The sequence below is a fragment of the Bidens hawaiensis genome, unplaced genomic scaffold (genome assembly GCF_021521415.1).
Source record: "Bidens hawaiensis isolate Kalapana, Puna unplaced genomic scaffold, B.hawaiensis_p1.1 tig00037607_1, whole genome shotgun sequence".
NCBI classification, from domain to species: Eukaryota; Viridiplantae; Streptophyta; class Magnoliopsida; order Asterales; family Asteraceae; genus Bidens; species Bidens hawaiensis.
This window is the reverse complement of record NW_027496567.1, coordinates 72,494-90,053: the sequence shown is the minus strand read 5'-3', so window position 1 is coordinate 90,053 and position 17,560 is coordinate 72,494. Positions and strand designations below refer to the sequence as shown.

The 17,560-nt window shown below is 38.4% G+C and overlaps 1 protein-coding gene across 1 annotated transcript; it reads right to left on the bottom strand.

Annotated features, from left to right (window-relative positions):
* Positions 1 to 6,225: 6,225 nt before the first annotated feature.
* LOC143589532 (G-type lectin S-receptor-like serine/threonine-protein kinase SD2-5) lies at positions 6,226 to 17,343 on the bottom strand. The gene is made up of 2 exons (XM_077070267.1): positions 16,756 to 17,343; positions 6,226 to 8,188 (listed from the first exon to the last, which is right to left on the bottom strand). The coding sequence occupies exons 1-2, from the start codon at positions 17,317 to 17,319 to the stop codon at positions 6,245 to 6,247; spliced, it is 2,508 nt and encodes an 835-aa protein (XP_076926382.1). The 5' UTR covers positions 17,320 to 17,343; the 3' UTR covers positions 6,226 to 6,244.
* Between the last annotated feature and the right edge of the window lie 217 nt (positions 17,344 to 17,560).

The following is a 17,560-nucleotide window of genomic DNA, read 5'->3' as shown; positions in this document are numbered from 1 at the left end:
TCCAGATCACCCTCAAGCCAATGGTAAAGCAGAATCTAGCAACAAGATCATCATCAACAACTAAAGAAGAAGCTTGGATCCAAGAAGGAAAAATGGGCTGAAGAACTTCCTTAAGTTCTTTGGGCAAACAGAATTACACCCAAAAATGCAACAGGCCAGACACCTTTCTCTTTGGTGTTTGGATCAGAAGCAATAATTCCCACAGAAATAGTGATTTCTACTGCGTGAACCAACATCCGTGATCCTGAAGCCAATGAAGGAATCCTTCTTGAAGACTTGGATACTATAGAAGAACTTAGAGACCTAGCAAAAATCAGAATGGCAGCTTATCAACAAAGGGTAGCTGAGGCATACAACAAAAATATCAAAATTAGAAGATTTCAAGAAGGAGATCTAGTATTGAGGAAAGCCTTCCAAAACACAACAAATCCGGCTGATGGGAAACTAGCGCCCAAATGGGAAGGACCTTATCAAATTGAATCGGAAGCAGGAAAGGGGGCATATCATTTGCTCACAATGGAAAGCAACAGGTTACCAAGAGCATGGAACGCCATCCACCTCAAGAAATATTTTTTCTGATCAGGATCCACTATCCTGAGAGGATATATTATCCAGAAAAAGGATCTAGGATCCTTAAATCGGTAACATCTTTCTGATCTGTTATTCTTTTTGAATTATTATTAATTTAAGGATAATATATTCTTAACACTTTATCTTTTCCAAGTTTTGAGTAACCATGCAGGATTGTAATGATTCATTTGATGTTCAAGAGGTTCGCCACCTCTCCTTTGCATTTAAGGTACTTTACTACTTCCTTTGGCATTGCCCACATTGGGATATGACCCCGATGGTCATATCCCCTAAGGTTTAAAGGTTTTCACCTTTCTCACGATCGCCAGTTGCACATGCTATCCAACATATAGTTCGGGGCAGCGGGACCAGTACACGCTTAGTGGCTAACAATTTCGTTGTCTCCAGCTATATGGAGGATCCTACGAATTATGGTAGATATACCATACCTCCGGTTTATAACGTTTTCACGTTATCTCACGTTTCGGCTAAATCCCGGTTCGGGCGAGACCCCAGTTAACATCCGTATCTTTGGGCTTGTCCCCATTTTATTTTTTTGGTCTTGTCCCCCCAGTTTGTTGGGCTTGTCCCCAGTTTATTTTTTGGGCTTGTCCCCAGTTTGTTGGGCTTGTCCCCAGATTACACGGGCTTGTCCCCAGTTACACGGGCTTGTCCCCAGTCGCACGGGCTTGTCCCCAGAATATTTGTTGGGCTTGTCCCCAGTTTATCGGGTTTGATCCCAATTAATAATATGAATTATTTGCAGTGAATTTTCTAAGTTCTTACCGAAGATCAAGAAACTAAGGATCCCGGATCCTAAAGCTACTCTTGTAAGGAACATTAAGAATTCAATAGTTCTGGTAACTTAGGTCTATCTAGACCTTCTGGTATGATCTTTGTCGATTAACTTAAGTTTGTTATTCATTGCAATAAATTTGGATAATCCGGTTGGAAAGACTATTTGATTACTAAAAATTTGTCTATCTTAAGGATACTTTATCCTGAAATTTGCCTTTCAAGGAAATTCTCTTTTATAAATCTTATCAACTATTAAAGATGTCTTATCCTAAAATTTATGATTTAAGGATATTCTTTTTTAAATATTTTTTCCTTAAGAATATTCTTTTCTAAACAATTTTTAAGGATCTTTTATCCTAAAAACCTTTTACTTAAGATTATTTGTCAAACTATTAACAATGCTAACCTTATATGCAACAAGTTTTTGGAAATAAATGACAAGCAAATAGTCAAAAGATTTATATTAATTAAAATAAGCCCCAAGGACTTATCCAAAATCCTTAAACCGGACTTCATTATACGAAAAGATGGACCATCCACCCAGGTTAAGTGAGAGTTACTAATAGTTCATAAAGTGCAGGGAAATTAAAAACAAGGGCAACAAAGGCTTCATCCCCACAAACAGAGGATCCCTCCACCTTTGTCACCCTTGCAGATTGTCTTAAGGATCATAGATCATTTATCCTAAATATTATTGTTTATTACAGACCACAGAATTTGTTCATAAAAGCATCATAAAGACAAAATAAAACGGGCTCGGGCCTTATCTTTTGTATCCTTCATCGCCCATCGTTGCCTAATTTCTACCTTCAGTTTCATCCAGACCCTTCACCCCGCTAGTTCCTGCTTCGCCCACATCAGCCATCACAACCTCGGTTTCCTCCTCGCCTCCACCTAAGTCGATTAAGGCCTGCTTCCATTCTTTGATTTCCTATGAAGACTTATCAAAGGATGGATCATTGGCTTCGGTAACTAATTTGATTCTAGCCTCTAGGATCGACTTAGCTGCCCATACCTTCACCTCTTCGGCTACCTGGTTGATTTCGTCCTGCATCTGGACGGCCAGGGCAGCAGCATGCGCCTCTATTTCTCTTTTCTCTTTGGTCATCTTAGCAAGGGCCTTCTCCTTAGCAGCAACTGTTGATCTCAGCATGGCGAGGGTCTTATCATGTTCTGCAACAGTCTTCTCATAATGGTATCGGGCAGAATCAATGGCCTGTGAATGAAAGAAGGATAAGCTAGGGAAAAATTTTGAAATAATGGAAATTGGTGAAGATAAAGGATCCTTACAGAAGAAAGCATGTCCAGGATCTGCTTTTCGGCATCAAAGGGGTTCTCTGCGTCTGAGCTCTTCTTTCTCTTGGAGCCAGACTTTGTTCGGGTTGTGATTGGACGAGGCTCGGATGTAGGAGTCGAATTCGGAGTCTTTTTCTTGTTAAGCATGCAGTCGATATCCTTGAGGGAGAACTTGGAAGCAGACTTTCCTGATTTTGGGGCACCTATAAATAGCATATAGCAGATAAGTTTTCAACTTTTAACACTTTTTATTGAGAATTATTATTCTTACTTGACATGATTGATTCTGGGTTTGGTCTTTGAAAAGCTTCAACAGACTTTGCTTGAAAAGTCCTAATTGCAGGATCCAATGACAAAAACCTCCTCACTCTGTCTTCAACTCCTGGAAGTCAGCCAGCAGATCGAAGTTTTCAACTACACAAGTTATAGAAGTTGTTAGCGAAAGAATAAAATATCCTATTCATGTTACCTAAGGATCCTGGATCCTACCCTTTGGTATCCACTTTTTGGGAAGATTAGTTCCACCCGGAATAGAATCTCGTCTTACGAAGAAAAATTGGTTTTTCCAGAGGGTACTCTTAAGGGTGACTTTGAAAATGGGGTTCTCTTGGTTAGGTTTCGATTTAAAGACGAAACGTTTGGAACCATGGGTAACAAGGTTGTACAGATATGCTAATTCTGATAAGACGAACTCGACTCCCTCCTCACGGTTATCCTTTCTATGGTATGAAGGACTCTCCACAACATTTGCATGGCATGAATATAAAAAATTCCCTCCAAGTTGAAAAACCTTTGAGTAAAATTGGGGAAAGAATACTTATAACCTATGAGAAACGGTTGGGCCGGAAAGCAAACCCAATTTTTCGAGATGCTGTCGCTACGAGCTGTGGAATCGAAGGGTCGGAAAACTGTGTTGATTGGAAAACGTGATCGGATTTCATCAATTTCCGAATCTGTGAGTTTACAAACTTTGGAAGAAGTTGATTGAAGGATATTTTGTGAATAAAGTTCATCATGAAGGAAAAAAGAGGAGGACGAAGATGTAGAAACAGTCGACATATCGAATGAAGATGAATAAAAAAGATAGAAGGATACTTGAGAGACGCTTAGATGTGTGATTATAAAAGGTTTATAATTATCACATATATAGGCGGCATGTAATTATGGTTTATAGATATTAAACCGCCTGACACACGTTTAATCATCTTCTATTATGCAGGGGTTTGAATTTCACACTGACAGCTGTGTTCCACTATCACCCGCCATTTTGGGGGCAATTGTTAGGCCACGATTTTTACATTGAGGATCCTTTATCCCTGACTGTCTTATGGATAGTTTTTCCTTGAAATATACATCAGGATATAAAGGATCGACGATCCTCGGTATTACTTGCTTACTAATGATTGCATTTAGTATGGTGATGTGTTAGACAGGTATAGCAACTTCAAGACGTACTTGTACGAATTATCCTCACAGGACATCCTCTAGCTGGAACATGGATCCAAGATCCTACTTCAATGAAGCTATTTATAGACGAATTCGTGTGAAGATGAACGTGCAAATATCAATAACGGCTATGAGACTCATTCTTCCGCTTATCTCGCTACTGAACGACTATACGCACGTGGTCAAAGTCATGGAGCGGCTAGTGGAGGACTTCCGGATAGATAGGAAATATTGTTATTGTTATTATCTTATTTAAACGAGATTTGATCGAGTAGAAAAACACATGTATTTACACACACTAGAGCAGAGCTAAACACTCTCTCTATACACTAGCTTTCATTGTAATCTCGATCAGATTCTTCACAACATTTGTAACCACCTTTTGTTTATTAATATATTCGACGGTGATAGTTTTCACCGTCCGGGGTTTTTTGTACCGGAGACCACGATAACCATATACTCATCGACCAAATGTTACCTTGTTGATCATTGACTAAAATACTTCGACCAAAGATTATCCTATTAATCCTTGACCGGAGTTGTTTTACCAAAGATTACCTCGATAAGTTTTGACCGAAGTAAGACTATAATGCTCAAGGACTTTTTCCCTCGTGATCAAACCATTGTGTTCACCAATATTACGTTCATACACTTGTCATTATCGAATTAGCACCTTACCTCACATAACAGATTTGGATACTTGATCCTTAGTTGATTTTTGTCCAAAATAAGTATCATCATGAGCATCATCATCAGTGTCATTCATAACAGTTACATCAGCCTCATTGCCAACATTATTCACATCTGCCTCATCCTCAGCATCCCAGCGCCATCCTCCCTATCATCCTCATTCGTACTACTACCATAAAGATCAAGTATTTTTAACGAAACAGCCTCACCAATGATTACACCAGTAACAGGTAGATTCTCATCCTGTTTTGTGTATCTTAGGTCTTCTCAACCTCAGCTACCAGGGTTTGTATCTTTAAAAGGGTATGTTCAAGTTGTAATTCTAAGTCTTTGTTCCTATCTTTCAAGGCTTCATTTTCTTTCCTCAGATCACAGTTTTCGATTGAACATTAAAATGTCTGTCCAATAATCTTAGTCTGGCATCTGGAGATGATGATTGGGCTGGTGAAAGCTGAAAATGATAAGGTAATTAGGTTGGTTGAGTTATATGAGGTGGGCTTTGGATACTTTTTCACTTGTGATTGGCAAAGGGTTTCTGGTTTGGATAAGAGGGATATGGCTTTGGGTTGTTGGTAATGAATATATGTCTTGTTGATCAAGGTTTATGGAGTGTGTTGGTGATTGGTATGGTGTATTGGTTGGTTTATTAGATGGGATGGGATGAATTCTAGAATATAGGGTTCATGTTAGTTTGGGTTTGGGTTTGGGTATGTGTTTCAGTTTGAATAATAAGGGTTAATGGGGAAGATGGTGGTAATGGAATGAAAAGTTCAAATGTGTGGGAATGGTGAGGTGGTGAAGGTTTGTAATGTTCGGCCAGTTTGGGAGGTTTTAGAGTATGCAGCTAATCGGGATGGGGATTTCAACACAAAGAAAAGGATTCAAGCAATATTCTTGGTTACCTTGTGGACTATTTAGAAGTATAGAAATGATTTGATTTTTAACTACGTTTATTTGAAGTAAACGTTGAGATTATCAAGGATGACACGGCCATGTGGTTGAAGATTAGATCTAATCAGAAAGCCTAGCCTTTTATAACTTTTGTGATATTTTATAAGTTGTTGTAATTATGGTTCAACTTGGGTGGGTTTTAACCAAGAGATTTATTTTGTATTAATAAAATTAGATCAAATGTTAAATGTTTATATGAATTTAGTAACACATGGGCTTATGCACATAGTATTTATGCTGATTCATAAATGGGGAAATGGACCAAGGTCTTAAGATCGAATAACAAATAACAAAATAACCGACAAAATAAAACCGAAGTAACCGACTCAATTCAATAACCAACGGGTAGGTTTTGTCTTCGAAAGCAAAAATTTACGCTTTTGTTTCTGTCTCGTTCAGAAAATTATTTTGATGCTATTTCTGTTTAACAAAAAAAAAAAGCATATTCTACTATCATTATATTCGGAAATTAATTATTTTGATACTATTTCTATTAACATAAAAACTCACCAAACCTTATTGCAACATATAAGGCATCACAACAAAATTTCACAAACACGTATGTCATATATACAAAGTATCTCGGCCCCGAAAGCCGAATCGCAGAAAAATATGTGTCGCTATTACAATCAGAAGGTCCCGATGAAGTTCCTTCTTCACTAACCGACTTGAACAACCCCGAATAGAGTCGTGAACCGGTCTGAGACGCCATTGGTGGTGCAGGCACAGGGCATAAACCCTCAAGCATTTGAACCACTTTGGTCATAGGTGGCCTTAGGTTCATATCATCTTGTATGCACCATAGAGCCACTTTAATAGCGGCAATAACTCGTTCATCTCGCTCGTCGATTTTCATTTGCGCGTCAATTATTTCTTCGGTGTTTCCTTCTTCCATCATCTTAAATGCATAAGATGGGAAATGGGATTTCTCCGATATCATCGAGGAGTCGTAGTTTTTACGTCCCCCGATAATTTCAAGCAGTACCATCCCGAAACTATAAACATCACTTTTTTCAGATATTGCATAACTCGTGATCCACTCGGGTGCTAAATACCCTCGTGTACCTCTCATAGTTGTGAACACGTGGCTTTGTTCTCTTGTCATTAATTTAGCCAAACCGAAATCCGACACTTTGGCTCGGAAATTATCGTCGAGTAACACATTTTCCGGTTTTATATCGCAGTGAACGATCTTTACATCACAATCTTCATGTAAATATGCTAGTCCTTTTGCAGTACCAACCGCGATGTTATATCGTGTGTCCCAATCCAGTAAGAACTCAGTCTTGTTCTTCTTGAAAATCCACCGGTCCAACGAGCCGTTAGCCATGTACTCATACACAAGGAGCCGGTGCAACCCTTCGGTGCAAAACCCTTTGAGCCGAACCAAATGGTGGTGGTGAATCCCGCCAATTATGCTCACTTCGGCTCGAAACTCCTTCTTGCCTTGACCGATCCCTTCCAACTGTTTGACAGCGAGCCGGGTCCCGTCTTTTAACACCCCTTCGTAAACCGACCCGAACCCACCTTGACCAAGCTTCTTACTGAAGTTATCGGTGGCCCGTTGGAGATCTAAGTAAGTGAAACGAATTGGCATTCCCGACAAACTTTCCAAGAAATTATCCTCTTCTGATGTTTCATCAACGTTTTCAACAGGGTCCTTGTTATTTTTCTTATTATATAAACGAACCGCGATTATCACAAGGGTGATGATCACAAACACTGTGACTATAACTATCACAATTACCACCACCATAGACTGTTTCTTTTTCGCATGTGAAGTATGTGAAACCATAACGTACGATTCGAAACTTACGTCGTTTTTTGCGTCCATGAAGCTCCCAATCTGATTAAACATGTAACAGTTTCCAGATCGGTTATCAAAAAACATAACCAAGCAAGAACAATTATTCAAACACGAAGATTTGCACCCTTCTAAGCTGGTTTTCGAAGACGGCTGCATAAACCCGAGGGCCGAATAACTCAAGCCCTCACCCGCATTAATAAGACTCTTCTGATCTTTCGAACCACTACAAGAAACCGGGGTCGGTTTGCAGCTTATCGCATTCAGCCCAGACGGACACTGGCACGTGTTTCCATCATGACATACAAGATACGATGAACAGGATTGAGGCGTGCCACACGAATCAACGGGAATATTGATACTTCCGGCGATTTTTCCCGGGAGATTGTAGAATCTAATGAAACCGTCTTCTTCTAACACTGCAGCCCATGTGGTGTTAGCATTAGAACCATCTGTAAACACAAATTGCCCTAACATAACTCTGGCTTGATCATAAAACTTCCATGAATTGTTTTCAACGGTTGCAGATTCAAGATTTCCACCATCCTTGTTAATGATCCTCCTCTTATCTTTCCCCATAGCCCAATACGGTTGCGGGTTTTTATAACCCGCGGTTAAAATCAAGTCACCAGACTGTTGGGTTTCTATGAAATTAACAAGCTTAGTTAACCATTTAACTAGTCACAATTAAGGCGGAAGCGTGATATTTACAAACTAAACATATGTATCCATGTGTTTATATATGTATATGTTCATGAATAACCTAGTTTATTCATGTTATAAGATTACCAATAATCTATTTACTAGAAACCCGAAGCAAGGATCAAATGATACGGAAAAGCTAAACTATCAAGCTTGTAAACACTTACATTCTTAACCCTTTAAGAGTTTAGTAGATGGTTGAAGAAGATGATGATGTGAATGCTAGACTTTCAAAGGAAAACCCTCAAACGGAATATACCCCGAGCCTCCAACACACACCGAGCTATGCTAGGAAGCTTGAACACGAAAAACCCGAGACCCGAGCCCTTCCTTTTTCTTTTGGCCGTTAAACAAGCAAGAAAGAAAGAAAGGAAGAGTTGTGTTTTTGTTTACTTGAAAGTGTATTATATGTATCTTGATCTTGATCTTTTATCATTACACACCATCATCCAACATGGTGTTAGGTTTATAGTTAAGTTCACACACAACCATTCACCAAATGCATGACAAGATCTTGACCAAATCATGGGGTGTGGGGCCCACCCAAAAACGGCCCCAATTATTATATTTTTTTTTTTTTTTTTTTTTTATTTTATTTATTTTATAAAGTATAAAATAAATATATAAACACCCCATCTTTTATAAACCTTTTTACAAAAGAACACATAGTTAAATAATCATTCCAATAATAATTATTTGAATAAATAAATTAACCAATTAATTTATTTAACACTTTCAAGTAATTATTCAGAAACCCGATTTCTGAATGTGTCGTGTTCTGTATTTGTTTTATAGATCATATCTCAACAAATACATAATTGGTGTGTGTCTAACTCGTTATTGGGTATGACCCGACTTGGATCAAACACAACTAGCCACATTAACCTAATTACGTGTCTCGGGCATACGATATTCCAACAATCTCCCACTTGCACGAGACTCATAGGTAGTTAACGCTAATGGTGAATACCGCCTAACAACAGTTCACCATCCCTAGTGTGTTTGACTAAGTGCCATTCAATAACATCATCCCATTCAAGTCCATACTTGATATGATATAGGTAAGTCTTATCATTACATCCCTTTGTTGCTAGATGTCCTGTCAAATCGAAGAGACACAGATTGATCATTCTCTCATTGATTTAACTTAACAGGCCTTAGACATCTAAACTCTCAACACATAAGAGGAACAAATCCCATCTTGACTGCATACATCCTTGTTGACATCTCGTATGATATCTGAGCTCTTTCTTTTACGTCATCGTGTTACCGAAAAACAAAGAAGAGAGTCAAGTTATCAGACTTGATGGAAAAACAGATCCAATATGCATCTCAGGTCAAAGGACACAATAATACTCGCCTTTACTCAAGGATTACTTATGATCAGTTGCACTAACTCTATGCAGTGATCCTTGAGAGCGGATCATGTCCAATATTTGTATCCCACAAATATTTATAAACCTTGGTGGCAAACCTATGCCCTATATTCATCACATGAATATCAACCAATCCCAGTTCATAATAGTCTTACCTTCATGCCTGTTCCCACAAGCATGATCGACTACGGACGTTTAGAACAACATAAGTCATTCATGGATTAAACATGCAAATATAGAACATAACTCATTGAATAATTAAACATAATTAATTTCATGAGATACCCATTATATTCGTTCTTATACAAACACTAAACACAGATTAAATCCACTCACTAGAATACCGAAGTCCTAATGCACAAACATGACCCTCATGCTTTGGCCTATCGAGGAGCTTCGTGAGTGGGTCCGCAATATTTTGATCGGTATGAACTTTATGAATACATATCTTTCTCTTTTCAACTTCATCCCTTATGTAGTTGAATCTGCGCTCAATGTGCCTCGTTTTCTGATGAGCACGAGGCTCCTTGATCTGTGCAATAGCACCCTCATTGTCACAGAATATCTCTAGGGGCTCCTGAATGGTAGAGATAATCCCTAGATCCATGATGAACTTTTTCATCCATGCAGCCTCTTGGGCTGCCATTGAAGCGGCGATGTACTCAGATTCTGTAGTGGATAACGCGACAACATCCTGCTTCGAACTCTTCCAAGAGACAGCGCCTCCATTCAAAATGAAGACATATCCCGACTGTGATCGAGAATCATCTCGGTCAGTTTGGAAACTCGCATCCACGTAACCCTTTACGACGAGTTCCTCCTCACCAGACCCATATATTAAAAACATATCCTTAGTCCTTCTAAGGTACTTTAATATATTCTTGACAGCCATCCAATGACTGTCACCTGGGTTGTGCTGGTATCTACTCGTTATGCTTAAAGCATACGAGACGTCCGGTCTAGTGCACATCATTGCATACATAATAGATCCTATTGCCGAAGCATAAGGAACATGCTTCATCCTATCCTGCTCCTCCTTAGAGCTAGGACTTTGGGATGAGCTTAACACGGTTCCTCTAGGAATAGGTACCAAACCTTTCTTAGAGTTTTCCATCCTGAACCTTTTCAGGATTTTATCAATGTACGCACTTTGATTGAGTCCGATCAATTTCCTTTGTCTATCCCTATAGACCTTTATTCCCAAGATATATGTCGCTTCTCCAAGATCCTTAATTGAGAAACGACTACTTAACCACGCTTTAACGTTTTCCATACTTGGTATATCATTTCCAAATAAAAGTATATCATCGACATACAAAATAAGGAAAATGATTATACTCCCACTAGCCCATTTATACACACACGCCTCATCACTGTTTTGGACGAAACCAAACGCTTTGATTTCTTCATTAAAACGATGATTCCACATCCGTGATGCTTGTTTCAACCCGTAGATTGATTTCTTTAACTTACAAACTTTATCTGGATTAGATGGATCGACAAAACCTTCAGGCTGAACCATATGGACATCTTCCTCAAGATATCCATTTAGAAAAGCGGTCTTGACATCCATTTGCCATATCTCATAATCAAAATGAGCTGCAATGGCAAATAATATCCTAATCGACTTAAGCATCGCGACCGGCGAGAAGGTTTCATCATAATCAATCCCTTGAGTTTGCGTGAAACCTTTTGCTACAAGTCGTGCTTTGTAAGTATCTAAATTTCCATGCATATCGGTCTTCCTTTTGAAGACCCACTTACATCCAACCAGTTTGGAGTTAAGTGGACGATCAACCAATTCCCAAACTTGATTATCGTGCATGGATTGCATCTCGGCGCTCATGGCTTCAAGCCATTTGTCACAATCAGGTTGTGACATAGCATCTTTGTAGGAGATCGGTTCATCCGAATCGACCAAGTAGCAATCATCCACAAGAAATCCATATTTCTTGGGAGGTCGACTAATCCTATTAGATCTGCGAGCAACGTGTGTATGATCAACCATTTGATCATCTTCAACATCCTCATGTTGAAAGCTAGTATCGACCAACTGTGTATCATCCAGTGATTCTTGAACCTCTTCAAGTTCCACTCTCTTTTCACTAGGTCCTTCCATAAGGAACCTAGTTTCTAAGAAGTATCCTTTGCGTGAAACAAACACTTTTTGTTCACTAGGATCATAGAATATATATCCTATATCATCCTTTGGGTATCCTATGAAGATACACCTGATGGATCGAGCCTCAAGTTTATTTGGGGTGTCACGTTTAACATAAACTATGCATCCCCATACCCTTAAATATGAAAAGGATGGAACCTTTCCATGCCACACTTCATAGGGTATTCGATCCACCTTTTTGGTCGGGGCCATATTCAAAATACGAGCCGCTGTGAGTAGCGCATATCCCCAAAATGATGGCGGTAGTGAGCTTCGTGCCATCATTGATCGAACCATGTCCAACAGTGTTCGATTCCTCCTCTCGGATACTCCGTTATGTTGAGGAGTTCCAGGAGGAGTGAGCTGTGAAATAATTCCACAATCTCTAAGATGACTTTGAAAAGCATCACTTAGGTATTCGCCTCCTCTATCGGAGCGGAGTACCTTGATTGTTCGGTCGAGCTGATTTTGTACTTCATTTTGAAATTCTTTGAACATTTCAAAGGCTTCATGTTTGTGTTTCATTAGATAAACATACCCATATCGACTAAAATCGTCGGTAAAGGTAATGAAGTACCTTTCACTATTCCTACTAGTTGGCTTGAAAGGTCCGCATACATCCGTATGTATGATACCTAACAAATCCTTAGCCCTTTCATTTGTACCTTTGAAAGGCTCTTTGGTCATCTTGCCTTGAATACAAGATTCACACTCATCAAACGAACCTAACTCGTTTGTTTTCAAAAGACCTTTCTTTTGGAGAGTATTTATACGATTCTTGTTTATGTGTCCAAGGCGACAATGCCAAATGTAGGAATCACTCAAATCCTTTTTGAGTCTTTTAGTAGAAGTTTGATATAATGAGCTATTTAAGGTATTATCATGAACCAATTCATAAATACCGTTGTTTGGTACAGCTTTAAAATAAAAGATACCATTAGATGATACATGCATTTCTGATCTTACAAATTTAAAGTCAAAATTACATTGTCTAAGAAGGTGCACAGAAATAATGTTCCTAGTCAAACTAGGAGCATACAAAACATTTCTCAAAACAACTTCCAAACCACTTGGAAGCGATAAAGTGAAGTCTCCTCTAGCGACCACGTGCACCCTTGCACCGTTGCCCATGAAAAGATTCACTTCGCCCTTCTTTAAGTCTTCATTCTTTTTGAACCCCTGCAACCAATTGCAAATATGAGTTCCACATCCGGTATCCAATACCCATGTGTTAGAAGAAATAAGATTTAGCTCAACATTAATCATAAAGACATTACCCGAGGTATGCGCCGCATTCCTCTTGTCTTTTAGCTCTTTTAGGTAGACCGGGCAATTGCGTTTCCAGTGTCCGGTCTCCCCACAACCAAAACAAGGATCATCCTTATGACCCCTCGGTTCCATAACCTTTTGTTTCTTTGCCATAACCGGTGATTTGCCCTTACCCTTAAGATGCACAGGAGGACCCTTTCTTTTGGCTACCTTAGCCTTAAGATTGGGTTGAGATCGATTCTTGGATCTACCTTCATTGATCGCAAACATGGGTAAAACCCTTTTGCCCATGCTCGCCTCGGCTGTTTTAAGCATTGAGTGAAGTTCTCCAATGGTTTTGTCCCACCCGTTCATGTTATAATTTAATACGAAAGTGTCGAACCTTTTCGACAAAGAGTTAAGGATCAAATCCGTTGCTAACTCTTTTGAGATGGGACAATTGAGCTTGGCGAGGCGATCAATGTAACTTTTCATCTTAAGTACATAAGTTGAAACTGGTTGATTATCATCCATTCTACATGCATGCAAGGCTCGAACCGTTTCGAACCTTTCAACTCTTGATTGCTTAAGGAACATTTCCTTAAGTTGAGTAATCATGTCGTACGCATTATGGTTTTCGAAATCCTTTTGGATTTCGGGAACCATAGTCGCCAACATGAGGCATGACACTTGAATGGAATCTTCCGTGAGTTTGACCCAATTCATATATTCGACCTCACTTCCCTCTTCCGGTTCTTCGGGGATAGGTGTTTCCAAAACATGATATAATTTTTCTTGTTTTAGAACAATCCTTAAATTTCGGAACCAATCCGAAAAGTTATTGTGGTTAAGACGGTCTTTAGCGAGAATAGATCGGAGAGATACGTTTTGGACGTTAGGGATTATGTTGTCGTCGACGTGTGCGGCCATCTGCAGAATTTTAAGTTCATTTTAGTGTTTTACCTTTTAATTATTAATACCCTTTTTATATATACCAAATATAATTAATAATTAAAATCTAGAATCCAACGATAAACCCGACTCCGGTTAGGTGACCTTTTTCCCATTGTCGGTTTATCAAGGTAGTTATTCATAACAATTGCAAACCCTTTTGCAACTTCTAGAGTTTATGGGACCGGTTCGAAATCATATTTCGTGTCGGCATGTTTATCCCATCAACACCTATTAGACCCCATGCTTGGGTGACCCTCTTCACATGGTTCTAATTTAAGTCGTCCTACTTGTATCAACTTGTAATATTAACATACAAACGGTTAGGTGACCTTTTTCCCATTTATATGCCAATATTACCTCAACATATTAATTTACTCTACGTGGTTAGGTGACCTTTTTCCCACTAAGAGCTTACTAATATGTTAAGCGTTATACAAAAGGATGGTGTTTTAACTTATTATCCTTAATTTTAAAAAGGGAATTTTTAGTTTTAATAATTCTAGTTGTAAAACTTTAAATCATGTTCTAACATGCATTTAGTAACACGATATTTTGAAACCATTTTTCAAAATTCTAATTTATAATAAAGCCATTTTATTATGGGCGTGAGACGGCTAGTTAATAAATCCATTTTATTAAACTATGTGTCACGTAATTACCGATAATTATTAGAACCCGTTTTATGCTTTGTTAATTAATTCTATGTGACGAAGTTGATATCCTAATATCTAACAACCACACAATCAAACAATCAATTAACAAGCATACACAATTATACTAGACACGAGCCACTAAATTAGACCACACTTGTTAGCCGAAACAAGTGTGTGTCTTAGGTCCAATCCTAAGGGACACATGACACATGGATGTTGTAGCTCCCACTCGATCCCGCATCCAAATGCTTCGAGCATCTTCTTCAACCCCGTTGTGATCCATTGGGCTTGAACTTGGGCCTTAGCTTCCATAAGCTTCCATTTGGGCTCAATTGGTGGGCTTAGGTCCTTTTGGGCTTGAATCCCTTAATGGGCTTGTGAGACCCATTATCACCATACCCGGCCCAATTAGGCCCAAACTTCCAATTTTGCAATCTTCTTTATTTTACAAAACAAATGTCCTAATACATTTTTCTATAAAATAAAGATATTACAAATAACCTATTTATTACATACCCATATGAATAAATAATTACAAAATTACAAAATTGCCCCTAATTAATTATTACAAACCGAAACTTGAATAATTAACTACAATCACAACATCAACCACAAACAAACATCCACTTGGTCTACGGCTCGGTCTAGTATTAACAAACATAACCCGTTATGTCTTAGGAACCCGTTCCAAAACCCCTTGGCTTTATCGGGCCTAGCCCAACCCAATTTGGGCTTGACCCAATAACGTGATTATGGGCTTCGGCCCACATGTGCAAAACACATGGGCTTCGGCCCAATTAAAAAACTCATGGGCTCGGCCCATTTAACCAAAAATGGGCTTCGGCCCATATAGTTTTTCCCTTTAATTTCCGGTTAGCCCAATAACCATATTAAAGTGGGCTTCGGCCCAAATTCACCCGAATTGGGCTTCGGCCCATTTACTCGGTTTTAATTTTTTTTTTTTTTTTTTTTTTTGAACAAAGCCAAAAACAATAACAAGATTAAATACAAAAAAAAATCATGCATGTTAATTTTTGTATAAAATCTTTCAAGGGGAAAAAATATAAAACCGAGAACCCGAAGCTTAGTTTCCCGTATCCCGGCTCTTGATGCCATTTGTTGGGTTTCTATGAAATTAACAAGCTTAGTTAACCATTTAACTAGTCACAATTAAGGCGGAAGCGTGATATTTACAAACTAAACATATGTATCCATGTGTTTATATATGTATATGTTCATGAATAACCTAGTTTATTCATGTTATAAGATTACCAATAATCTATTTACTAGAAACCCGAAGCAAGGATCAAATGATACGGAAAAGCTAAACTATCAAGCTTGTAAACACTTACATTCTTAACCCTTTAAGAGTTTAGTAGATGGTTGAAGAAGATGATGATGTGAATGCTAGACTTTCAAAGGAAAACCCTCAAACGGAATATACCCCGAGCCTCCAACACACACCGAGCTATGCTAGGAAGCTTGAACACGAAAAACCCGAGACCCGAGCCCTTCTTTTTTCTTTTGGCCGTTAAACAAGCAAGAAAGAAAGAAAGGAAGAGTTGTGTTTTTGTTTACTTGAAAGTGTATTATATGTATCTTGATCTTGATCTTTTATCATTACACACCATCATCCAACATGGTGTTAGGTTTATAGTTAAGTTCACACACAACCATTCACCAAATGCATGACAAGATCTTGACCAAATCATGGGGTGTGGGGCCCACCCAAAAACGGCCCCAATTATTATATTTTTTTTTTTTTTTTTTTTTTATTTTATTTATTTTATAAAGTATAAAATAAATATATAAACACCCCATCTTTTATAAACCTTTTTACAAAAGAACACATAGTTAAATAATCATTCCAATAATAATTATTTGAATAAATAAATTAACCAATTAATTTATTTAACACTTTCAAGTAATTATTCAGAAACCCGATTTCTGAATGTGTCGTGTTCTGTATTTGTTTTATAGATCATATCTCAACAAATACATAATTGGTGTGTGTCTAACTCGTTATTGGGTATGACCCGACTTGGATCAAACACAACTAGCCACATTAACCTAATTACGTGTCTCGGGCATACGATATTCCAACACAGACTTGATCTCCAATGAAAATGTCAAATTGTTTCTGGGATCACTTACCAGCTTCATTCCTGCTTTAAATTCTTGATTCGGCATTAGCGTATTCGTCGGGTGATCAAAACTTTGCCAAATAATAAATCCATCTTTTCCAACCAAAACCAGGTTTCCAGAATCAAGCAATTGCATAACCGAAACGCCTTTCTGGCTCGTGTTAGTCGACCAAACAACTTTACCATTGGTCTGAATATAAGCATTGCCATCAACATCAAACACAAAGTTATCAGAATTGCCAATGGGAACTCCTCGGTTCGCAGACCAGACGACTCGTGAACTCGCAATGTGAACGATGACAACGGTGAATGAAGTGACATCACTATTGGTGTTAAAACCGAACCCGAAATTTGTACTGTTAGATACAAGGAACAAACCATTGTTGTCAATGTATTGCATTTGGGACCCTCTGAAACCCGGGTTCACTTTGGCAATTTTTCGAACACTTGATAGGCATGTTTGAGGTAACAACAACAGAAAGAACCAAGAAAACACAGTAACACAAAAGATTAACCAACCTCTCATTGTCAGTACCAAAACTGAAGCCTTTCAGTTCAGTTGACTAAAACTGAGGCAATTTTGCAACAAGTTAAAATCATAATTAGAACCAGAGATAAAATTGATGAAAACTGAGGTAAGAAGACGAATGGGTGTTTTGAATTTTGACTAAAAGGATCAGGAAAACAGCTCAAACGGCATGATCCAGCATATGCCAGCAAAGAAGAAAGAGAATGAATATTGTGAAGAAGATCTAGAGGGGTTTGGA

Excerpts from the sequence above, each read along its gene's own strand:
- LOC143589532 (XM_077070267.1), bottom strand. The coding sequence starts at position 17,319 with ATGAGAGGTTGGTTAATCTTTTGTGTTACTGTGTTTTCTTGGTTCTTT. Across the intron at positions 8,189-16,755 it reads TTTCATTGGAGATCAAGTCT|TCTGGTGACTTGATTTTAAC; the intron begins GTGTTGGAATAT and ends GAAACCCAACAG.